Below are 21,958 nucleotides of genomic sequence, written 5' to 3'. Positions count from 1 at the left end.
AGTACCTCAAATTTGTACTTACAGTACTTAAGTAAATGTACTTAGTTACTGCTATTGATCAATTACTCTTCTTGTCTGGATTTGGCTTTGCATTGCATTGCTTTTACTGTTTAGATCTAAGCTATTAACAGTGTCACATTGTAACTAAAGATAACAAACTGGTTAATGTAATCTGTGGTGAGACATTTTTTTTAGTTTTATTTAGTCAAATAGAAAATGTATTTCAACTTATGGTTTTTTAGTCTTGGTGCTGAAATGAGAAAGAATAATCCGTAAGCTGGTGCACTCAGTTCTTTCTATCCACCTGCTTTGCAGATGATACTAGCTGAGAAAATGTGTGATGACAGTGCAGCCTGTATATTTATTACCACACTGATGAGAGCTGATGGTACAGTTTTTCTTATCTGTAGTGCACATAGCCTTTCTGTGCTGGGCTGCATCCATTGAGCCCTGTGCTGCACCATGCAATCCCATTAAGATCTATTATGTCCAAGGAATTGGAAATAGTTTACAAAATGTCAGAAAAGTGTGGTTTGCAAGGGAAATAGAAGGACAACATGTGACTAGTTTGTCGCTTGAAAAGCACTTTTCATGCAGATTATATCAGATAGCGGGTTGTAGAATATTTCCTCCTCGTCAGAGTGTTGCGAAACAGTTGCTGAAAGGCTACGGCATATATGTCTTAACATCCTGCCAAAACAGCAAAGGATGTTAGCAAAGTTTGTTAGGGAGTGACTCGGACCAACTCCTGCGTGGTTCAACACTCACTTAGTGAATACTGGTGGAAGAAGAAGGCTTTAAAGTGTCTCCATTCAGAGCTGGACAGGTACAGTGTAACACTGCTGCAGCAGCGGCAGCAGCTCCTCTTCCTGTTTGTGTCTGTGTATCACTTTTGACAAGACTTTCTCTGCTGCAGATATGAACCCGTGTCCACAGGATGAGTTCAGGCCTCAGAGTGCCGTGGTGATTTCAACTACTGGTTAGAAGTCTTTCCTCCATCATGTTGATGACTGCCTTTTTTTATATTTTACTGCTGTAACGATCGCTGACTCTCTCCCTCTTCCTGTCTCGTAGTTGTGGTGAATATTATTTGGTGGATGGTTATGATCGCAGCCATTGGTGTGGGTGGGTTTTCTTCTGTTGGATAACTGTGACATTTTGTGTATTATTTGTGTGATTTTTCACTGCAAGCAGTATGTTTTGGAGTCTTTTTTCCCCCATACTCCCATGTTAATATTGATTTTCCAATTCTGGTCACCTGCATCGCAGGGTTGACAAATCTGGGCCACTGTCCATTACAGCCCAACATCCCCATCTACCTGATAGTGCTGGGAGCGTCCAGCCTCCTCTCTCTGTCTCTGACCTACACCAGGAGCATCTGGCAGGACGGATGTATCTCCATCCTGAGCCTGACCTGCACCACCCTTCTACATCTCTTCACTCTCAGCTGGTTCATTGCAGGTGGGAGAAAGTGTCAGAGATGTTGTGTTTATAGCAAAAGAAATCTCTCTGGACTCTTCTTGCATGGAATCGGGCAGTGGTGTAAAGTAATCAAGTACATTTACCCAAGTACTGTATATATCTACAAGTTTGAGGTGCTTATACTTAACTTTTCATGCTACTTTATACTTCTAACCCACTGCACAGCTTGAAACTGAAAAACTCAGGACTGTGTGGGTGCAGTTTGATCAGATTTAGTTGACGGTGACCAAACGATCCACCAATTGTCATCACAACCTGATTCAAATCTTGCTGAATCCTGACTGGTGCACGGAAGTTTGTGTCATCATGTTTTTTTTATCACCGAGTCACGCCCATTTCAAACCAGTGAAAACAGCACAGGCAGAAATCTCTCACGTGAAACAACTCTAGCTGTTCTGTAGCAAAAGGCTGAGTGAGAAAATATATTTTCAGGGCCTTTAAATGAAGTATTAGTGCATAGTTTTAACTCTAAAATGTTCTGAAATGTTCCCCTATAGGCACTACCTGGGTTTATCCTGTATATCCTCCCAACTACACACCTGGAGTAGCTCGCTACTGCCAAAGGACAACCTACCAGTTTGCCTTCATTGTCACCACCCTGGTGTGGGTCACTCTGAGTCTGGTGTTCGTCTGCGTTTTTTGCTTCGGCCTACTGACCTGCTGTAAGACTGTAACTGCAAGACGCAGATTGATACCCAGCCGCAATTCTTTCTATGGTGCGATAAGCGAGGAACCCACTGCTGGTGATGTGTGATTTTGACAGGAGTGAAACTTTTGACCCAGATTTTGACAGATTCTCCTCCTGTTACTCAGGGTTATTTTTATTATTTGTGGTAGTTTTTATAGTTGTACACTAGGTAAGGTTGGCAAAAGCATTGATACTTCACTACTTGATTGATACCACATTTATAAAACAATCTGATCTCTGTTAATTATATATTCAGTAGTATCAAAATCACTGAAGTTATAAAAAAACAGATCTGCAGTCAGATTTTCAACCCAAAGCTCAACGGATGAAACTATGGGGAAGAAAATTCCCATTACTATTAATATTATATTGTTTTTCATGCTAGTATAGTATCAAAGTTTAACATTCTGGTATTGTGACAGCATTAACAGCAGATATAAAAGTTGTTGGCAGCTACAGGTAAAAATATTCAAACAGCAGCTCTCACACAAGCTCTCAACAAGGTTTTTCTTTCTGCAATCTTCCTGAAAACGTTTGAAGAAAGGTACCTTACTTCACTTGAGACTTACGTAATGTTTTTTTTTTTTGCAACGTTTTGATATATTGGTTTTGTATTACAACACACAAGGTCCTGCACTGAGACAGCTCTGCCCAGTGCAATTTAACATTAATTATCCTCCACAGGCCAGTTTAGTCAAATCCAACATGTGCTGAAACATCATATCACTTTCAAGCAACTGCACTGTCACTGTCACTGAACTTCCTGTTGAAACAGTTCATGTTTGAACTGAGAGAACAGAAATCGTTAGATAATGTAGTGGCAGCTAATACTTATTCAGTATTGAGATGTAGAATTGTTATTGTACTGTGTTTTTATATTCGACTCTGCTGTGTGTGTGTGTTTCTGCAGTGGACCAACTTTTCTTGATAGTATCTCTTAGGATGTATATTATATTATAGGATGGATAATGTAACAATGAATTGTTCGATATTGTTTGAAATAAAAAGTTTGATATGTTGTTTGCATGATTGGATTGCATGATTCCTGGGTACTATTAAGCATCGGAGGATTGTCTGGTTATCTTGTCAGTATATCACCCATAGCTATATGGTATGAGATGAAGAACTTGATGGTCCTGACGATGACGGCCTTGAATAAAGATATGATGGCTTTAATTTTTTTCTCTGTCTTATCCTTTGACTGTCTTATCCTTTGACTGCAAAATGAGGATAAAATGTGGCGATTTTTTTTCACATAAACAGTTTTTAAAAAGTTACCACACGTAACAGTGATGTCACTGTGTACAGACATACTGTGAAGTACACTTGTGCATCACTACAGCAAGGTGATAATACATATAGGTTATAATACATCCATGGGGTCAACCTCTTGAGGTCAGCATAGCATAGCCATTTAGCCATGAGTAATTACACACACACACACACCCACACACACATACACATACACACACACACTCATCCTATGCTGTACTGTATGTTGCGTTTTTATCCTTAATAATTTTGTGCAATGAGAAGGTGCAAATGAAGAAAACAAAAAAGAAGAAGAATGTATTTATTTAATATTGAAATCCATATTAAATGAACTTAAAAACAGACACGGCTAGTTGTGTAACAAAGTTGACGTTTTCGTTTTCTTTTGATTCAGGCTTGTTTCAGGACTACTATTAGAGCTGCTACGGGTCCTTTTACGTCACACAAAATGATCAGAACGCCAGTTAGCCGCTAGCCAACATGCTTGCTATGGTTCCTAACATGCTTACTATGGTTGTGGATTAAATAGATGGTGGAGGTCCCCAAGCCAAGGCTGCAGTGAACTTTTTAGTGATTTGTTGAATAAAATTGTTGAAGGTGGTGATCTGCGGTGTTGAATGAACATGTGGAGCTCCGGCCGCCGTGTCCTTCAGGATCTGCTCAGCCAGACTGGTGTCAGGAGCTTCTTCTTGACTCCTGCTCAGGTTCGTGTCTGCTCTTACTAACACAAATAATTAAAATATGTCACTGTCAGTTCGTGTATATACATTTATATAAATATCTATGCAGTTTGTATGTATAAATGTATATGTATATAATGATAATAATAAACTTTATTTGTATGGCAGCTTTTATACAGGAATTGCAGCTCAACGTACTTTACAAGAAAGAAATGACATGCATATATACACATACACTGTATGCATGTTTTACAATTAATTGTTTATTCTATAAAATGTAATACAATTGTGGGGAAAAAATCCATCATTTCCTCCCAGAGCCAAAAGTTTTGTCGTTAAGTTAGTTGTTTTGTCTGACCAACAGTCCAAAGATGTTCAATTAAAAGTGAAAGAAAACAGGAGACATTTCTAAAATACCACAACCTGTAACCAAATAATATGTGCTTTGAATAAATGTAACATGAACTAATCTACTAAACTGATCGTTTTTCTGCTTATCAGCAAATCTATTGATCCTTTTATTTTTCTCTTTTATCAGCATACCCCTATATTAACTTCAAAAAAACAACATTGATATTCTAGTTTCATTGCTGATATTTGGCTGATGTTGGAAATGTTTTTTTTTTCTCTCTCATTGTGCCACACTTTACACCCTTAAACAAAAAAAATGCTATGGACATGTTTGAAACTACAACTTGAGGTTTTGTCATAAAAGACATGTACACTAAGCAGCGGTGGTCAGCAGTCGTTAAGATTTGTGCTTGATGTTTCCACAGAACACAGTTGTGGTGGAGCGCTGGTGGCAGGTGCCCTTATCTAAAGTAGGCAGTCCGCCGAGGCTTCACCCTCGGAGACACAGAATCTACAAGCTGGTTGAAGACACCAAACACCTTCCCAAGGAGAAGATGGAGCTCATCCTGACTCAGACAGTACCCAGTGAGTATCGACAATACTCTCAAGAGATCACATAAAAAGACTTGTGCAATGTCACCGGAAGTAAAAAAAAAAAAAAAAAAAAAGGATTTATAGTGCAGTTATAAAAATGACTGTTTGTTTTGGCAGAGCTCGGGGGGCGAGGAGACACTGTGTTTGTGAAGAAGTCCGTTGGCAGAAACAAGCTGCTGCCCCAAGGCCTTGCTGTGTATCCTTCCCCGGAGAACAAACAGATGTTTGCTGAGGAGTTACGAGTGTGTATTCCATTTTAATACTGTTATTTATTTCCCCCCCTCATACCAGATAGCTACGAGTAGCCATTGATCATGGTTACCTTGTTTACCAACAGGTTTTGCGTGAGGGGAAGCTGGAGGAAAGAGTCCAAACCCGCACAGGACAGATGGTGAGTTCTCATCAACTGTAGATATTTAGGATTTATTTCCAGATTTTTCTTCACTACATGCTGTAGGTCCTGTGCTTGAGCCACAATGATGAAAAGATGAAAGGAACAGCAGACTAACAGCTGTCACAAAGGTTTCCTTGTGCTTTCCACAGACCATTGATTTCCTTAAACGCTCCGAGTTGAGGATACACCAAATGCCAGTTGATGAATTCCAGGTCACTAAAGAAGTAATCTGCAGACAGTTTCGCAAGAAGGTATGTTTGTCTTCATCTTCTCTTTTCTCCTACATGACATTATCTGCTGAAACCCCTAAGAAATGACCTATTTAACAGTAAGTTAAGCTTCTGCTGAACAAAAAAAGTAAAAAAAGTTTCAACCTAAATAAAACGTTTCCGCAGCTGGGAGTTGTTGTGCCACCTCATGCACTGAGTGTTCCATTTGAGTCAGTCAAGGACGTGGGTGACTACTGGTGTGAAGTTACAGTAAGAAATGTTCTTTTTTTAATTCATTACATGCATGCATAGTTATATTATTTCTTATTTTATTTGCAAGTGTAGCTCCGTGCTTTTGATGCATCTCAAGTAGTTTGTAGAAACTGATTCCAAACAACTAGAAAAATGTTTAAAATGTTTAAGTTTCTTTTACATGTGGCTATATGGTGCAAGAAAAAAACACATTTTACTTTTATTTTTTTTAATCCAGCAGCCACATATATGAAAAAGCTAACGTTTTCAGAAGAGAATTACTTTGAGCCTTTTGCTCATATGTCTCCACTAAGAGCTCTTGTTCTTATCAGTCTCCTACACCCAAAATTAATTAAAAAGTTCACTAAAGGCTCGAATTCTACCAAAGACCAACTTATTCTTCATATTTTTATCTACCAGGTTAATGGAATAGGCACAGTTCGTGTCCCTGTGTCAGTGGTGCCGTACGAGGACCTGTCAGCAAGCTATCAGAGGCAGCTGAAAACACAAATGCAGCAGCAGGCAGCCGAAGATATTTCAGAAGCTGCTGATGTGGAGGAAGCTGCAGTGGAAGCGGAAGCTGATAAAGACTCCATGAGTAAAGTTAGTGAAGCTGAAGAAACGGCAGGGAGTGCAAAGACGAGTCAAGACACAACAGCACCACCAAGTGACAGCCCCAAAAAAGACTGAAGGACTTGACATCATGACCATAGAACTGAAATGGATGTTTACCTATAATACACATTATACATGCTTGGAAACAGTTGTCTGTGTGATTATTAAAATGTTAATTTCGGTTCAGTTCACGTGTGCATCCATCTCATGTACACTGAAAAACAATCTAGTAATGTGTATGAATGTTACAGCTGAATGTTAAACCATATGGTCGCCTCTCAGCTAGTTGACTTTCCACAATGTAATTTTAACAGATCCTGTGGGAGACTTTCAAGGAAACTGTAAGTGTTATACATTACAGGGAAATGCAGTTTTATGTTGGGAAATATTACACATGAACGTTACGTTTTATTTGGGTAAAGTATGTTTAGTAACCATACCTGCATCATTGTGCTGTCATTACCAAAAAACTACCCAGATGCATTTAAAGGTACAGAGCCAGAAAGCAAAAGATTTATTCACGAAATTTAACTGAAAAGCACGCATAACAAAGTAGAGGGTAAACAAAAAAAACATCTTTCCTAACAATGGCGTCAGATGTGCTTGTCACTGAATGTGGAGGATCAGTGCCTGACACAGGTGTATGCTTTAATCTTATAAAGAAACATGCTTGTTTTTGTCCCCGGAGACACAGATGCATAATTAACCAAGCATAATGTGAATGTAAATTTTAAAGAAATGTTATCTCATCCACTCACCCTTTGCAACAGAGATGTCAAAGATAAGGTACAAGAAGAACAACGAGCTGGAACTCACACGAGAAACATTCAATCAGTTGAAGCTCCGTAACTTCCTGTCACTAAGATATGTGTGAGGATCTGTATTCAGACTGTCGGCTGCTTGTGCTGGGCTGGCAGAAGCTCTACAGTATGGAAGCAATATAAAGATATCTCTGGTCTGCTGGTATGTTTCTGCCAAAAGTCAGATTAGGTTTTGAGGCAGATTGGGTTGTGCATGTGATGGTGGATGACTACAGAGCCGCCCACCACACCTTGCCGTAGTTTACGTATGAAGGTCTCTGCAAAATCCCACGTGTAATGAAATGTAGTGCATGTAGAAGCAACCTGGCTCATGAATCCAGGTTTATGATCCATTTCCTGCTTGGAAAACAAAAATATACTGGAAGGTGGACCTCCCATTGCTTTGTAAGAGGAGAAAGAGGGTAAATAAATGTCAGTGCTTTGATGTAGAGCCATTTAAAAAGGCTGTTTTGTTGGGAAAGACTGACACAAGATCAATCTTTACAGCCGTTATAAAAGCATAAAGCTGCAATATTCTCTAAAGCTGGAGACACTGGCAGCATTTTGTTTCACCACACTGAACAATTCATAGCAGTTTCCCTTAACAGATGTCTTCAGTGTATTTTAAACATTCTGGCTCGCTGGCAGCGAACAAGCCACGTACGCAGATATTCCTGATTCTTTTCGACCACCTAAAATAAAACATCAACTTGACATGAAAGCATTCGCCCTTTAGGCATCTTAAAGACGCCAAATGTGTTTCCTCACTGCCAATGGAATCAACTCAGGATAGTAAAAAGACACATAGTTGGGATTTAGGAGAATCTTTAAGATGCATGCTGGATGCAGCCAGGTTAAACTGAGGTAAAGTTCCTGTTCCATGTGAAAATCACATGGTTCTCTAGCCAGATGGCACCTGAAGAACCAGCTGATACTGAAACGCGTGTTTGGTTCTCTGGCACTTTATGTCACAATTCTTGAGAACAGACTCTTTCACAACAGAAAATTAAAAAATAAGGGATAAAATAATAGCAACACAGACAAGGAAAACTTCAACACCCTTAATTTAATGAGTTGTTATGAACAACCGCACTCTATGTAACCCAACATGTTTATTTTTATCACAAAGTTGTTGATTCTCCATATAAATGTGTTAAGTGTCACAGCTTTCAAATGACTCCAGTTCATTCCTCATTATCCAACGGCAACATTTTACTAACATTTGTATGACTGCCAGAGAACCAAACCAGCATCATCTGTCAATCACAAAATACAAACAAACAAAAAAAGGAGTCATACATCAGAGTGCGATGTATGAGCAGGAAGCAGACACATCCAAAAGGAAAACACTTATAATGGCCACTTCAGGGTCACATTAAATCATCTCTCCCACCAACTGGCTGCAGGTGCCTTAAGAACACTATAACACTGTTATGTAGGTATAGCGCCTATATTTACCATGACTGGATTTTTGGTACAGTGACACCTTATAAAACAGTTGACCAAAGGAACTACTGAATAGTAACAGTGCAAAACAAATACAGGAAGGAGGGCAGGAGGGAAAAAAATCTGTATTAAGTTGTGTATAGTTTTGTCCCCAACACAAGTTTTGTCTTTGAGTAAAGAAATCTGGAGAGCTCTAATCTACTTTCTGATGCAGGGTATCCAAATGCCCCCAAAGAGTCCACACTACGACATTTAGAAACCATATTTGGCCTGGGTCTGCCGGCGGGTTAGCTTGTTTTCTGCCCAGTTGTTCTTCAGCTCCAACTCACGTTCCTTTGCCTGTGGACAAGAAAAGTCATGTAAGCTTTTATAAGACTAAATCTCACACAAATAATACCTTTCCAAACAGTTAGATAGATAGATATACTTTATTTATCCCAAGCTGGGAAATTGCAGAATAATAGTATGCATGTCTAATAATGGAGGTCAGACTACCAGAGATACTGGGGGGAAACCTGAGTTTAGAGAGGCTAAAAGCCTGAGTGAGTACATGGACAAAAATGAGTTCAGAATACCAACCAACTTAACAATGAACAGTAAACAAATCCCCACCCTCTGTGCTAATTTCAACATTGAATACCATCCCTGGTGTGTAAAAATAAAACATGTGTGATTGGACAACATCCAACAGGACTGAACTGAGCCAATTACTCTGGAAGGTAAACAAGACACTGCTAGCAAGGTTAAGACAAATTTTTGCAACCCGATTCCAAAGAAGTTGGGACTGTGTGTAAAATGTAAATAAGAACAGATGCAATCATTTACAACAGTTTTACAAAGCGTTCCAGAGCCCAGGCAGTCATATCCTTTGTACAATCATATGTTCACAAAGTGGTGAACCTCGCTCCATCCTCGCTTGTGAACGACTGAGCCTTTCCAGGATGCTCCTTTCATACCAAATCATGATACTATCACCTGTTACCAATCAACCTGTTTACCTGTGGAATGATCCAAACAAAAATCAATGAAGTTAATGAGGTAGAACTTTCAATTGAGTATATGGCAAAAAGGATTAGCAAGTTATCACTTTCAGTTTTAACTATGTTTTAACACAGCGTCCAAACTTTCTCGGAATCTGGTGGTACTTTTTTTTTTAGCTTGTTTGAATGCCTTGTGTGGGCTTGTCATTAACTTTTCTTGCAGTATACTGTATAAACCATAGGTATAAAGCTTGAGGTCTGCACTGTACAAACAGCCTGGAGCTGAACGTGTCCAGACATGGTAAATGGTAAATGGACTGTCTCTTCCATTCTTCTTCTCCGACACCTCCTCCGTTTACAACACAAGGCTGCATTCATCCAGTCACACATGGTAGCTAGGCCACCTGCTCATTACGAGCATTAACGCATTCAAACCCATGTGTGTCATGTATGTTAGGTTCGAAGCCCTGGCCTCCATCCTGCTTTCTATCACCATCAAAACCAACTGAATAATAAGCTTTGTTTATTAACTTTGCTTTGTTATGCTAGTCTTGCACGAGAAACACTTGCCTTAGCTTCAGTATTTTCTGTTTTTGTTTCAGCATGTATGATTTTGATTGAAATCTGAATCTCTGCTCCTTAAATTCTGCACTAATTTGGTGTCAAAATCATTCTAAAGTAGTGTTTGAAGGACTGCACTGACTTTAAGGGAGATAGCCCCTGTTGATCCAGAGATTTAGCAGAAGAAAACCCAACAACTCCAGGTTATTAAACTGTGTAATCTTTTGGATAAATAACGTTAGATGAACATTGGCACAGGGTGGCTTTGTACCAACACGTTAATGTCTGCACAGATCATAAAGATGAGAAACCATGTTGGAAAATATTAGGTGTCATCCTGTAAAGGCCCTGCTATATGTACGTCTGCACAGATGTCCCCCAAGGGCCCTCAGAGACATGAGCAGATGATGAAATGTACTGCTTAATTAGTATAATTATAATTTGTGCTTTGGAGGCACTCACCTGGTGAATGAGATATGTTATCTGATGCTTGCGTCGCTGTTGTCCTGTGGGCTGTTCTCCTTTTTTCTGCACGAATGAAAAAGCAGGCATTACATTAAGTTTAATGTGATGTAATGCATGTGTTGTTTCTTTGCAAAACTGACGACGACTCTCACACATCAGGATGTGATCTGACTTTTTAGGCTTTTTGACATGCATGAAATAATTTTTATAACAGCCCTGTAACTACCAAGCCCATCTTTTGTGTGGGAGAAACATCAAGAGTCAAATTACTGAAGCCATTCCCTTGCTCATGTCTGTTTATGTTGGAAAGACTGCCTGTTTAATCAGACCATGAAATATTACATTTACATGTTGTGGCTGGAGGGCTTTAGGCCTTCTCAGTCTCAGAGTGTCAATCAGCAGTGAGCAAAAAATAGCAAAAACATCCTTCCGCTTTCGAGAAGCTGAGCAAAATCCTGAACATACACCTAATCGCAACCTTACACCCAACCCTGTCAATTCCCCCAATACAAGACCCCACAGTGATGGAGTCAGGTCACCTTGCTGAAGGACTGACGGTTCTGCTTCTCTTCCGTCATGCTCTTGGTCATCCACTGCTGGTTGCCACTCAGCTGGTCGTCCCCTTTGATCTCCAGAAACTTCACCTCCTCTTTGCCCCTGTTCCGTTTCCCCTGCAGCCGCATAAACTGAAATACAGGAAGAAAATGCTCCCATCAGTCAAACAACGTTTTCAACCTGGCTTCAAGGTCATAGACTCATACTTTTTGAATAAGGAGCTTATGTTGAATGCAAATTGTGGGAATGAAATAGTAAAAAGCATGATGCAACTATGAAAAATATCAAGAATTAACCTTTTTATTCAGAATGGAGTCATAGAGCAAAACAATACAGATAGAAGAAGCTGCACTCTGCTTACCGCTTCATCATCAAACATGGCAGAGTGGCCAGGCTCTTCAGCCTCTTCCAGTCCGGGGTTAGGATCCTGGTAGTATGGTTCATTATAGTATCCCTGTCCAAGGAGAAAATATTTGGGATGTCACTAAAATGATGTTCAGTTTTTTCTGGTTTGTATCTTTTTAATGTCTGTTGTTTTTGATTTGTTGAGGAAGACCTCTGGTTTTCCCTAAATTGCCATAGTTCACACACTTAGTTTACTTGGGATGTTAGCAGCCCTTCTGTGTGCTAGAGACTAAGGGATATTGTGCATGGTTAATATTTCTCGATAGCAAGACAAGGATGCCACTGCAAACACTAGACCTGAGGCTGTTAAGACCAGGATGTGGCTCTGTAGCTTCTATGTAGATTTGTGGTTGTATTACTAAGGATGTCTAAGTATTCTTCTTCTTCTTCTTGTCATATTAGCATCTATACTGTTAACTGTATCTGTATTGCCTGACTGGATAATGTGCAAGTGCATTCATGCCTCAAATATTCATGATACTGAGGCTTCCTGAAGGTTTCCATGATTGCACTGAGATTTGATGAGCTCACTCAATCGAGCGTTTACAACATGACAGCATTTTGAACAAGATTGGCCTCAATTTATTGTTACATATACCAGTTCATGTAAATTACTGAAGTAAATTTAAACATACTCAGTGTAATCTGAATCTATCCATATGTCTAACATGTACATATGGTTTCAGATACTGTGTGAGTCATTATTACCGGTGGGAAAGCTTCTGGGCCTGCCTCGGGCTGCTGATACTGAGGATATTGACCTCCCCAAGCACCAGCTCCCTCATGGCTCCCTCCAAAGTCGAGAGGGGCGTCTGACTGACCCGGCTCATCTGCAGGTGAAAAAGGAAGAAGCTCTGCAGGGGCTCCTGGTTCGGGGTCGAAGCTTGGTACGACGGAGGGGAGAGGCTGGGAGCTCTCGCCCAGAGAAAAGTAGTTCTGAGGGGTTATGTCCTCCTCGTTATCCTGGTCGTCTGTGGCTATTTGTCTGGCCAGCTGCAGGGCGGCTGACTTTGCCGCAGCCTTGATAGCAGAAGGGGATGCGCTGGAACCGAGCAGACCCTGAGCCAGAGTCCCAGACTTGGGTCCTTTGGGTTCTTGCCGCTTGGTGAGTGCATGAGGAATCAGGGGTCTGTCGATCTCCTTCACTGTCAGGTTTTTGGGTTGTGGTAGAAGGGAAGACAAGCCTGAACCTGCACCCTGGAAGAGGCAAGAGATATCGATGCAAAGGGGCAGAGTGAGTTAAGGGAACAGCAGCTACGTCACTGTAGTTTGATACTGTTTAAGCAAAGGGATAAAATAATACATTCTGTGCCATTGGTTCCTTCAATTTCTAGCCTTTTTGAGAGAACAGAAATGCTGAGAAGAACATCAGAGGAGACACAAGGTATGAAGGTGGCAGAGTTAAATCTCAGCTGGCAGGGGTTCCACAAGTTTACATGCAAAGCATTCTGGATGCTAGTTAAACACCAGTGTTATTTGTCACAAATTTTCTTTCACATGCACACAATTCCATAATGTGACTGTGAAAAGGTCACACAGGACAGAGGAGTTATTCCTGTATTATCAGGGAGATGAGGCAGCAGTCTGTAATCTGTTGGGTCTCCATGCTGAGCAAGTCCTGTCTCAATGGTAATTCACCTAAAAACAGGTGTGAGTGTCTTGAATAAAATGGCCTATGGTGAGAACAATTCAGGTTACTGTGAATGTAGTTGCTCACAGTGAGAGATTGTTACCTGAGGTTGTGCTTTCTTCTTTGCTGGTTCGTCGTCATCAGAGTCTGACTATGGATAAGAAATACATAGATTATGAATTATAACCTGATTATATACCACAGGAGCTACAATATGTGGAGGCAAACGGCTGATCCGACTCACATCCCGTCTCTGGATCTGTGGTACAGTGATCTTCACAGGTTCTGTTCGCTTCTTCGGCTTAGGCAGACTAGAAAATAAGCCGCCTTTAGATGGCTGAGGATCTAGGTCATCGTTTGACGTGCGGTCGCCCACTGAAGAGTTCGCTTTTGTCTCCTTACTTGGTCCATAGTTTCCTCCTGCCGATCCTGACTTTTTAGGAGCGGGCAGGACTGAGAAGAGCCCCCCTGCGCTGACTCTGCTCTCCGTAGCCGCAGAGGTCGGGGCTTCCTCTGAGTCACTGTCATCACTGCTGCCATAGGCCACTAAAGACATGTTTGCTGATGTTATTAATTATGATTACTCCGCAGTAACTCGTGGACATGGATAACCACTTCTTGATTAGGTCTCAAGGAGCCGTACTCGCGCTTTCCGACGAGCTTACTTCAATTAAAGGTAAGATAATCTTGGATCAATATAGCCACACAGATAATGAAATAATTGCCGGTGAATCTGTAGTATCGTGAAAAACAAAGCAGGTTAAAAGAGGGCCTCGCAGTCAGCTCATTAAATGAAGGACTGTCCCAACTTAACCCGCTAGCTAACGTTAGCTAGGCCGCCGCAGCAAATGATATTAGCTTACCGAGTCTTTCTCGCTTAGTCAAATTAGACTCGTCTCAGGCCTGTTACTGCACACAACACAACGCCGGTTGATGCCGCAGCTGTGTTTCACGATACAATAGCCGAGCCTTATTTTAGACTCTAGACTCCATCAAAACATTCGCCTCCATCATTCATGATTGAAGATACGACAACTGCGCAGCTTTTTGCGCAGCTCTTTCTTCTTCTCTTGTTTGTTATTAGGTGGCAAACAACTTCAGGGCATTCACGCTCCTAATGGACGTAGAGCGTATAGACACCCAAGTACAGTATCAGAAAAAAAGAAGAGAAAGGCATTGATGTTTAGAACTGAGCTCACACTGAATCTTCGGGTTCAGCAAACATGAGTTTACAATCTACAATTACAGGCTTCCACATTTTGCATATACTATAAGCTGATTCCAGTATGTTAAGGCTGAATATGTTTAAATGTGACTCATTTTAGGCCAGCAAAATCAGAAATGAGTAAAAACTTAAGCATTTGTGCCCCACAATTTTATTCCTGCCTGTGTGAAAAAGGCTTTGAAGTCTGACGAGACCTTCATGTCAGAAAATAAAATTCACAGAAAGGATTATTGATCATTGATCAAAATATATATTTTTTGGTTTCTTAAGGTGTGTTAGGGTAACTCCTGATCTCAGTGTTTGTAAAATTTTCTGTGTGGACTAGGCATCAGAGGCCAAAAAAAAAGCCCCTGGTTCACTGTGTCGACTGAATAGGGGCCAACAATCTTTGCCCTGCGGCCCCCTAGTGGATTAGGACATCTGTGGCTAGTGCATCAATTCTAATTAAGGAAAATACATCAAGCTACATCGACAACTAATACTTTAGACAAAGTGTGTGAACAGTTTGAGTAAGGTCTTTTCCTGTTTCAAAATGACAATGCCCCCATACACAAACCGAGGTACATAAAGAAATGGACCGAGCCCTGATTTCAAACCCTGCAGCCAGGTCCAACCAAATATTGTCCCTGTTAAAGCAGAATATTAATGCCCATGGTTTTGTATTGAGGTGTCCAATAATCCCATGGACTAATGTTTTGGGTTTCCACATCCTTTTGGCCAATTTGGAATGAAGAAAAATTTGGATTTAAGATGATAGATGTGCGGTAATGACAACCTTACCTGATAATGGAGTGATGTGTGTGGGAGTATTTGGGAGACTGTCAGATAATAATACTGCTGAAAGAATTTGTCTCTTTCTACAATTCGTTTGTGGTTCTAAACCGTAGATTACAGATTTCTTCATGGGTGGGGTAGAAAAATGAGAATGGATGAAGGTGCCTCACTTTCATCAGATGACATGTTGGATGTGTCTCTTGTTCTATGCAACCTCGGTCACAGAGACTGAAATGTAGCTGTACTATGTCTATGAAGAAGCTAAATTCAAGTGTATACATATTTTTGGTTAATCTGAGTCTTGACTCAAATGGGCATCTTCCTGTGCTGTGGCATTAGCCACAGACAGATTGCGCCGTCTTGCTCTTGTGCAGAGGAATCTTTTGAAACATTTGAAATGAATCTCAGATGAAAAGCCCCTTAAATTTAAAGACCCTTACTTTCCATGCATTCCTTGAAATATTACTATCCAGTTTTGGGAGATTATGGTTGTTTTACATGATGCTGTTCTCCATTCTAAAACTTGTAAGATAAAATTCATATTTGGTTACTTAACAAACGTGAATGACCAAGTGGGCAAAGTGGACAACTAAAAGCTACACAATTATCTTAATTGTATTGAAATTTCGTTTGAAAATATGCACCACTAAAACACAATATTAACTGACACAATATGGGCCTTAAGGTGGCCCATAACTGACCTTGTCACCTTGATGTCTTGAAGAGGGTCGTTGAAATAGTATTTCAATACCATTATTATTTCAGTTTTGTGCTTGTTTGCCACATATTGATAAATTCATGTGTTTAATCAAATTGCCACGCAGGTTACCTATGACCTGGTAGTATTCCAGCACTGAAAAACTGTACATAATGCACAGAGAGGATGAAACGCAGCTCCCTTTTGCACTGGGCCTCCTTGCAGTCATGTGGCTGACTAAAGGTAAATTCCTTATATATATATATATATTGTTACTCTGAATTTTTATTTGAGCCAAACACCTGTCCTGAAAATTTCCAAGTAAATGATTAATTTATTGCTTGCTTTCCTAAAATTAGTGCTGTTAAGTTTTACGTGGAGTATACCTGCAGTACTAGGCTTTGGTCAACAGGGGCGCCACTGTGCAGCTTCAGGAAGCCTACTGGGGGCGCGTCTGCAAAGTGGGAAGCGGGTTTCAATTTCAAACCCAAACAGTCCGGGGGACGTGCCAGTGGCTTGTGGGATAACGTCTAAAGCAACTAGTTACAGCGTTACAGCATTCGTAACGTTATTTAAACATAATCCAGGACGGCGTCGTTACCATCGGCCGCGGTTACAGTCCACAGAATCCGCGAAGAAAAGTCGCCCGCCGCGTCCTCGTTTTAGTTTTCCGCGCCTGGTTAATTTGGATGACAAACCGACGCTTGGCTTGTTTGCTGCAGGTGTTGACCAATCCGGATACCGCATCACATTAAAACTACTCCTGTGTTGTAATTACACATATATCTGACATAGAAAGCCATTTCTGCAAGAAACATGCCGAGGTCCAACAGGCAAAGAGAATACACACCTGGAGATCTTGTATTTGCTAAAATGAAGGGGTATCCACACTGGCCTGCGAGGGTAAGCACCCGACGTTAAATCTCTTGTTCCCAGTCTTTGGTTAGGCATTCATTTCAGTCCGTTTGGCTGTCTGCTCCTATCACTTGTTTACCTGCGAGGCCTAACGGTAGTTAGCGTTAGCTACCATGAGTTAGCCTAGCTCGGTTGCGTTAGCTAACCTTGCCCAGCCCAGTATCCACACACAGCTAGCCAACTGTATACAGTAAATTTCTTTCGAGTGATTCATCGTGTAGACAGACCCTTCTGTAGCCAGCTCGGCTAGTTAAATATGAATGTTGTTACTAGCTGCTCTGTGCCACCAACGCTGCTTGTCATGTGCCGCTTTCGTCTCCCAGGGGGCCCGTCAGGCTAATGTTAACATAAATCTTTTCTCAGCCGTTAAAAATAGCAGTTGGGTAACAACGTCGCCTACAAATTAACGGTCATGTCATTCACCACGTTCACGTTTGTAATGTAGCAAACGTTAGCTTAACGCTAACGTTGGGCTGTGTGAGGACAGACACTAAGCCACGTTGTAACTTAGCTAAGTTACGTGCTGAATAAGTTTTAAGTTTTTTTCCCCCTTATTAACTGTTGCATTACAGACTGCACATGGCTGCTGGTGTAGCCATATGCTTTGGTGCTTTGTAAACATGCCTCTCCGCCCACACTTGTTGCAACAAGTAACGTTAGCTAACAGTGATTCTTCTCGTAAGATTTAATTACTTCCATTACGTTAGAATTCGGTCCAGGCTAATAAAAACAGTATTATAAGACCATAACGTAATGTCTACCCGTTCCACATTGCCGTCAGTGTTTCCTAATCATTCAGCATGAGAGAAAATGTGAACTTTTAAGTCAAACTGGATTAACGTTACGTTTGAAACGCAGCCTCATTATTATGCATGTACAAGATAGGAAAAAATGATATAAAAATGACCAAAATTGTTTGGCTTTTTAGGCTGTACTAGAGCCAAAACTAAAATGGAAAAATGTGGAAACAAAACAACACGTAGCCTCTAACCACAACTGGCCTGTAGAGTTGAAAAGAAGAGTTTGAGCCAGTGTTTCTGCATTTGATTTAGCAACCAGACATGCTGTTGATTGGTAAAACATATTGCTTCCACCCGTACAACAACCGTGTATTATTAAGAGTACCTTTAAGTAAAACAACTATGATTCTGACAAAATAGTTAGTACTGATCTGTGCCTCTTCCCTCCTTTTTCTTAGTCTTATCAGTCATGCCCCATGTCAGCAAGCTACAGGCCCTGCCCCACCTATCCCCTGACACAGTGGCCCTATCTGGGAATACCAAAAGGCCTGTCTGGCAGAGGCAAAAGGGATGCCATGCTCGGCCATCATAATGGCTTTTTCCTGTGCTTCGGTGTCCTGCTGTGCTCTTTTATTAAACACAAATAAATATTGGCTGAGTGGTGGAGGCTTACAGTGCACTGAAAGGATATTAAACATGAGAAATGAAGCAAAAAGTGGAGTGACCTCTGTTCTCGGGGCTCATTAGGACTTCAGATTGAAGTGAATTTTACAGTAGCTGGCAGTACCTCATCATGCTGAGCAATACATTTAAAATACCTCTCAATTAGCAATGAATAGTGCTGAACTGTGTTGCATGACTGTCCAGTCCTATAAGCGTAATTTAGCGTTAAGACCCCTACTGTTGAAGCAGTTAATTCAGCAGGCAGTTGACAGAAAACGGACAAAATTTTCGATAATTTATCAAGGAAAAACATCTATTCTTATTCATGCCTCTCAAACATGAGGATTTGCTGCTGTCCTCTAATTCATCATTATAAATGAAATATCTGTGTTTTTGACTGAATGTGACAGTGTTACCTTGAGACATTGTTCGGGCATTTCGTATTGTCTATAGACTAAAAAATTTATTAATTTATTCAAAAATAATCAATAGTCAATGAAAATACATTAATCAGAGTATATTTAGGAAAACCTTCACATTATACTTTAATCCCTACCAATTTATGTTCCTGGTCTGATTTTAAAATAAATAAATAAACTCATAACAATGTGTTTCACTTAGATATTAGATATTAAAATAATGTTAGAGCTCCATGGATTTTCAGATTCATCAGCATCCTTTCTTAAGAGGGTATCTTCTGAATTTACAGATTGACGAGTTACCTGAAGGAGCCGTTAAGTCCCCCTCAAACAAGTACCAGGTGTTCTTTTTTGGAACGCATGAGACGTGAGTAACGTGTGTTAATGTTGTCAATCTTTGCACTAAATAATGGCAGAAGTTTGGAGAAATTGAGAATGTTTAAATAAGTGTCTTAAGTGAACTAATTTCTGCCAGTTTTGGAAATACCAGTTACTGATGGGAACTGTACATTTGTACAAAGAAAAGTGCTTTTATTGCCAACAGCTTTTTTTTAATTAGCAGTAATTTTGTTTAATCACGTAATGTACATGCAAAGGTCTCGAACAAGATGTTTTAATGGCTACTGGACAGATTGTCATGAAGTTTTCATTCATGATGATTTTTTATTAATTCTGGTGACCTTTTGACCTTTCCTGAACATTTTTATAACACTGTCCTTTGGTCCGTACGTTTGTCCTAGACAAGTCCTCTCAAACTGGCCTGATTCCCATTAATTTTTACATTTCCAAAATCCCATTAAATCTGCAGTGAATACTCATTGTCCCCAGATGATACTCCACAGTGGGTGACCCTTTGACTTCTTGTCTCAGGCCACCATGTCACATCGTGTTTTAGTTATTTTTATTTTTTCTATTATCAAGCCAATATTTCAGTTTACACACAAGAAATATCAAAGTTTAACTCAAACTGTGCACTCACATATTCCCGCTGTTGTTCCAGCTCTAACAGTAGCAAAATTGTCAGTATGTTGTTTTTCCAATATATGTAATTACAATAATTATATATAACAATAATTCTTGATCCCCTTGATGAACAATGAGTTGTCAGAATTGTCATTGATCAATCTGTGCTGTTTAAGTAATAATTAACTAATGATTACATCACTAGAATGTGTTGCCTTTTATCCAAATGTCAAAATAGACACTGCAACCTGTGTGGCATAATGCCATCTTAGCCAATAACAATTTAAATTGATGTGATTGTGTTAATGGATGTACAAAACTACTCTGAAAAATCATTGAATTCCTTTAATGTCTCTCATGTTCGGCCACCACAGGGCATTCCTGGCAGCCAAGGATTTGTTCCCGTACGATGAACATAAGGAAAAGTTTGGAAAAGCAAAGAAGCGGAAAGGCTTCGCTGAGGGACTCTGGGAGATCGAGAACAACCCCACTGTCACACACGAAGGCTACGAGGTGTGTGTATTTCTAGGATAGTGTTTTATTGTCATTTGAGAAATCCATAATACTTGTGCTATGTGACAGTTACGAACAGATTTCCTGGCGGAGGTATATGAAAAAGGGTGTATTAAGATGTAAGAGATAACTGTAATGAAGTGAAGCCAGAAGTGGCAGCTGCAGAAAACCTCGTCTTTTTAATTCAGCTTCTGCTGCTGAACTGCTTTTCCACAGGCAACGCAGCTTGTCACGTGAGATTTTAGACTAATTATGCATTGTGGAAACCCAAAAACTTGAATCCATTCTTTCTACAAACACCTGGTTGAACCTGGTGAAATTAATGTCTGCACCTAATACTTTACCCTCAAGTTTTCAACCTGTTTTTTAAACACAATTCCTTGTTTCAAAGGAACTGACACCACTCATTTGTGAGCATTTACCATAAGTACATCAAATTAATTGGATATTATCCCACATTCTGAAAGATTGCAAGAAACCTATTTTAGTTATACAAGAGAACATTCAAACTTTGTTTTCTTGTCTTAAAATAATATTTTCATTTCTGCCTACAGTCATCGAAGAAGGACAATGCGTCTGAAGGAGCAGGGGATACAGGTAGTTCGGAGAAAGCAGATGCCGAGGGCAGCAGTGATGAGGATGAAGGAGCCCTGGTCATCGATGAGAAGAACGAGAGGGGAGGAACTAAACGAAAAGCAGAGGAGTCCACGGAGGTGAAAATTGCTCATCGAGCCTGCAAAACAAAAAAGAAAAAAGCTTAATAGGCAGTTTCTAGTCATGCATTCTCTCACACTTGTCAAACCTACCTTTGAAAGGCATCTCCCAAGCGGCCGAAGGATGCAGAGGCGGAAGGTGACTCTAAAGTAGACGGCAACAAGTCGAACGCAGAGGCCAAGCTCAATGATGTGGCTGGACCCAAGGCAACTGCTCCCTCCTCACAGAGCGAGTCAAAAGCAGAGGCCCAGGAAAACGCTCCGGCAGGAGGCCAACTAACAGCAGATAAGGTGAGACCCAGCAAACATCAGGTCACAAAGACTTAATATGGTCTTAAAGGGCCATTCTGGTTCTGCAAAAACACAATGATATGATTTGTAAAGTATTCTGCAGTAGTGTTACGTAGAGATACTTAAGGACCATTGTATGTGTATGTTGCATTGCAGAGAAATTGTCTGTGGTCATTCATCTAATTGCTCTCCACTTTTCTGCCTGCAGCCTGTGACAGACAGTGCTTAACATCAACTCACACAAGAAAACCAAGAATCTTTGATGCTTTTCTCTGGAATTCAAGCGTCAACATGATTACCTGCAGGATGCCCGATTTCAGCTGTTTAATTAATAGGAGAATTTTAAAAACCTAAGTGTTTGTATTGAGAGACAAACCAATCCTCATTTGCCATTTTTGGGATATCATATATCCCAGAAACAAAAAGTTTGCTAATCTGATTTCAAACAATTGAAATGAGCACTTTAAGGCTCGTTTATAAATGGAATTTTGGTGTGTATATATTTTTTATTTCTAAGTGCAATTACATAATTATGAAGACTGAATGCTAGGTGTCAAAAACATTTTTCAATGTAGAAGGAATCACTGAATATATAGTAAATAAAAAAGGAACATTTAAATCACAAAAAAAGATAAATACTCTCATCTGATGGTTTTAAAACTTAGA

General features: G+C 40.2%; 4 protein-coding genes across 4 annotated transcripts; 3 read left to right on the top strand and 1 right to left on the bottom strand.

Moving 5' to 3' along the window:
• LOC121619883 (transmembrane protein 272-like) lies at nucleotides 1–3,325 on the top strand. Its single transcript, XM_041955817.1, has 5 exons — nucleotides 1–826; nucleotides 917–979; nucleotides 1,075–1,125; nucleotides 1,270–1,461; nucleotides 1,980–3,325. The coding sequence occupies exons 2-5, from the start codon at nucleotides 919–921 to the stop codon at nucleotides 2,234–2,236; spliced, it is 561 nt and encodes a 186-aa protein (XP_041811751.1). The 5' UTR covers nucleotides 1–826; nucleotides 917–918; the 3' UTR covers nucleotides 2,237–3,325.
• Nucleotides 3,326–3,897: 572 nt separating this feature from the next.
• Nucleotides 3,898–6,664, top strand: mrpl9 (mitochondrial ribosomal protein L9). The gene is made up of 7 exons (XM_041955923.1): nucleotides 3,898–4,146; nucleotides 4,899–5,058; nucleotides 5,185–5,309; nucleotides 5,405–5,458; nucleotides 5,611–5,712; nucleotides 5,857–5,940; nucleotides 6,343–6,664. The coding sequence occupies exons 1-7, from the start codon at nucleotides 4,060–4,062 to the stop codon at nucleotides 6,610–6,612; spliced, it is 882 nt and encodes a 293-aa protein (XP_041811857.1). The 5' UTR covers nucleotides 3,898–4,059; the 3' UTR covers nucleotides 6,613–6,664.
• Nucleotides 6,665–7,028: 364 nt separating this feature from the next.
• Nucleotides 7,029–14,418, bottom strand: prcc (proline rich mitotic checkpoint control factor). The gene is made up of 7 exons (XM_041955922.1): nucleotides 13,624–14,418; nucleotides 13,483–13,530; nucleotides 12,458–12,946; nucleotides 11,706–11,798; nucleotides 11,329–11,475; nucleotides 10,787–10,852; nucleotides 7,029–9,122 (listed from the first exon to the last, which is right to left on the bottom strand). The coding sequence occupies exons 1-7, from the start codon at nucleotides 13,933–13,935 to the stop codon at nucleotides 9,036–9,038; spliced, it is 1,242 nt and encodes a 413-aa protein (XP_041811856.1). The 5' UTR covers nucleotides 13,936–14,418; the 3' UTR covers nucleotides 7,029–9,035.
• A 2,118-nt stretch (nucleotides 14,419–16,536) lies between these two features.
• Nucleotides 16,537–21,958, top strand: LOC121619619 (hepatoma-derived growth factor-like). The gene is made up of 6 exons (XM_041955448.1): nucleotides 16,537–16,978; nucleotides 19,103–19,179; nucleotides 20,150–20,288; nucleotides 20,843–21,001; nucleotides 21,104–21,292; nucleotides 21,501–21,958. Exons 1-6 carry the CDS (start codon nucleotides 16,892–16,894, stop codon nucleotides 21,519–21,521), a joined length of 672 nt encoding a protein of 223 aa, XP_041811382.1. The 5' UTR covers nucleotides 16,537–16,891; the 3' UTR covers nucleotides 21,522–21,958.

This window comes from Chelmon rostratus, chromosome 16, assembly GCF_017976325.1.
Source record: "Chelmon rostratus isolate fCheRos1 chromosome 16, fCheRos1.pri, whole genome shotgun sequence".
Lineage (NCBI taxonomy): Eukaryota > Metazoa > Chordata > Actinopteri > Chaetodontiformes > Chaetodontidae > Chelmon > Chelmon rostratus.
This window is presented reverse-complemented; position numbering and strand designations above follow the sequence as displayed.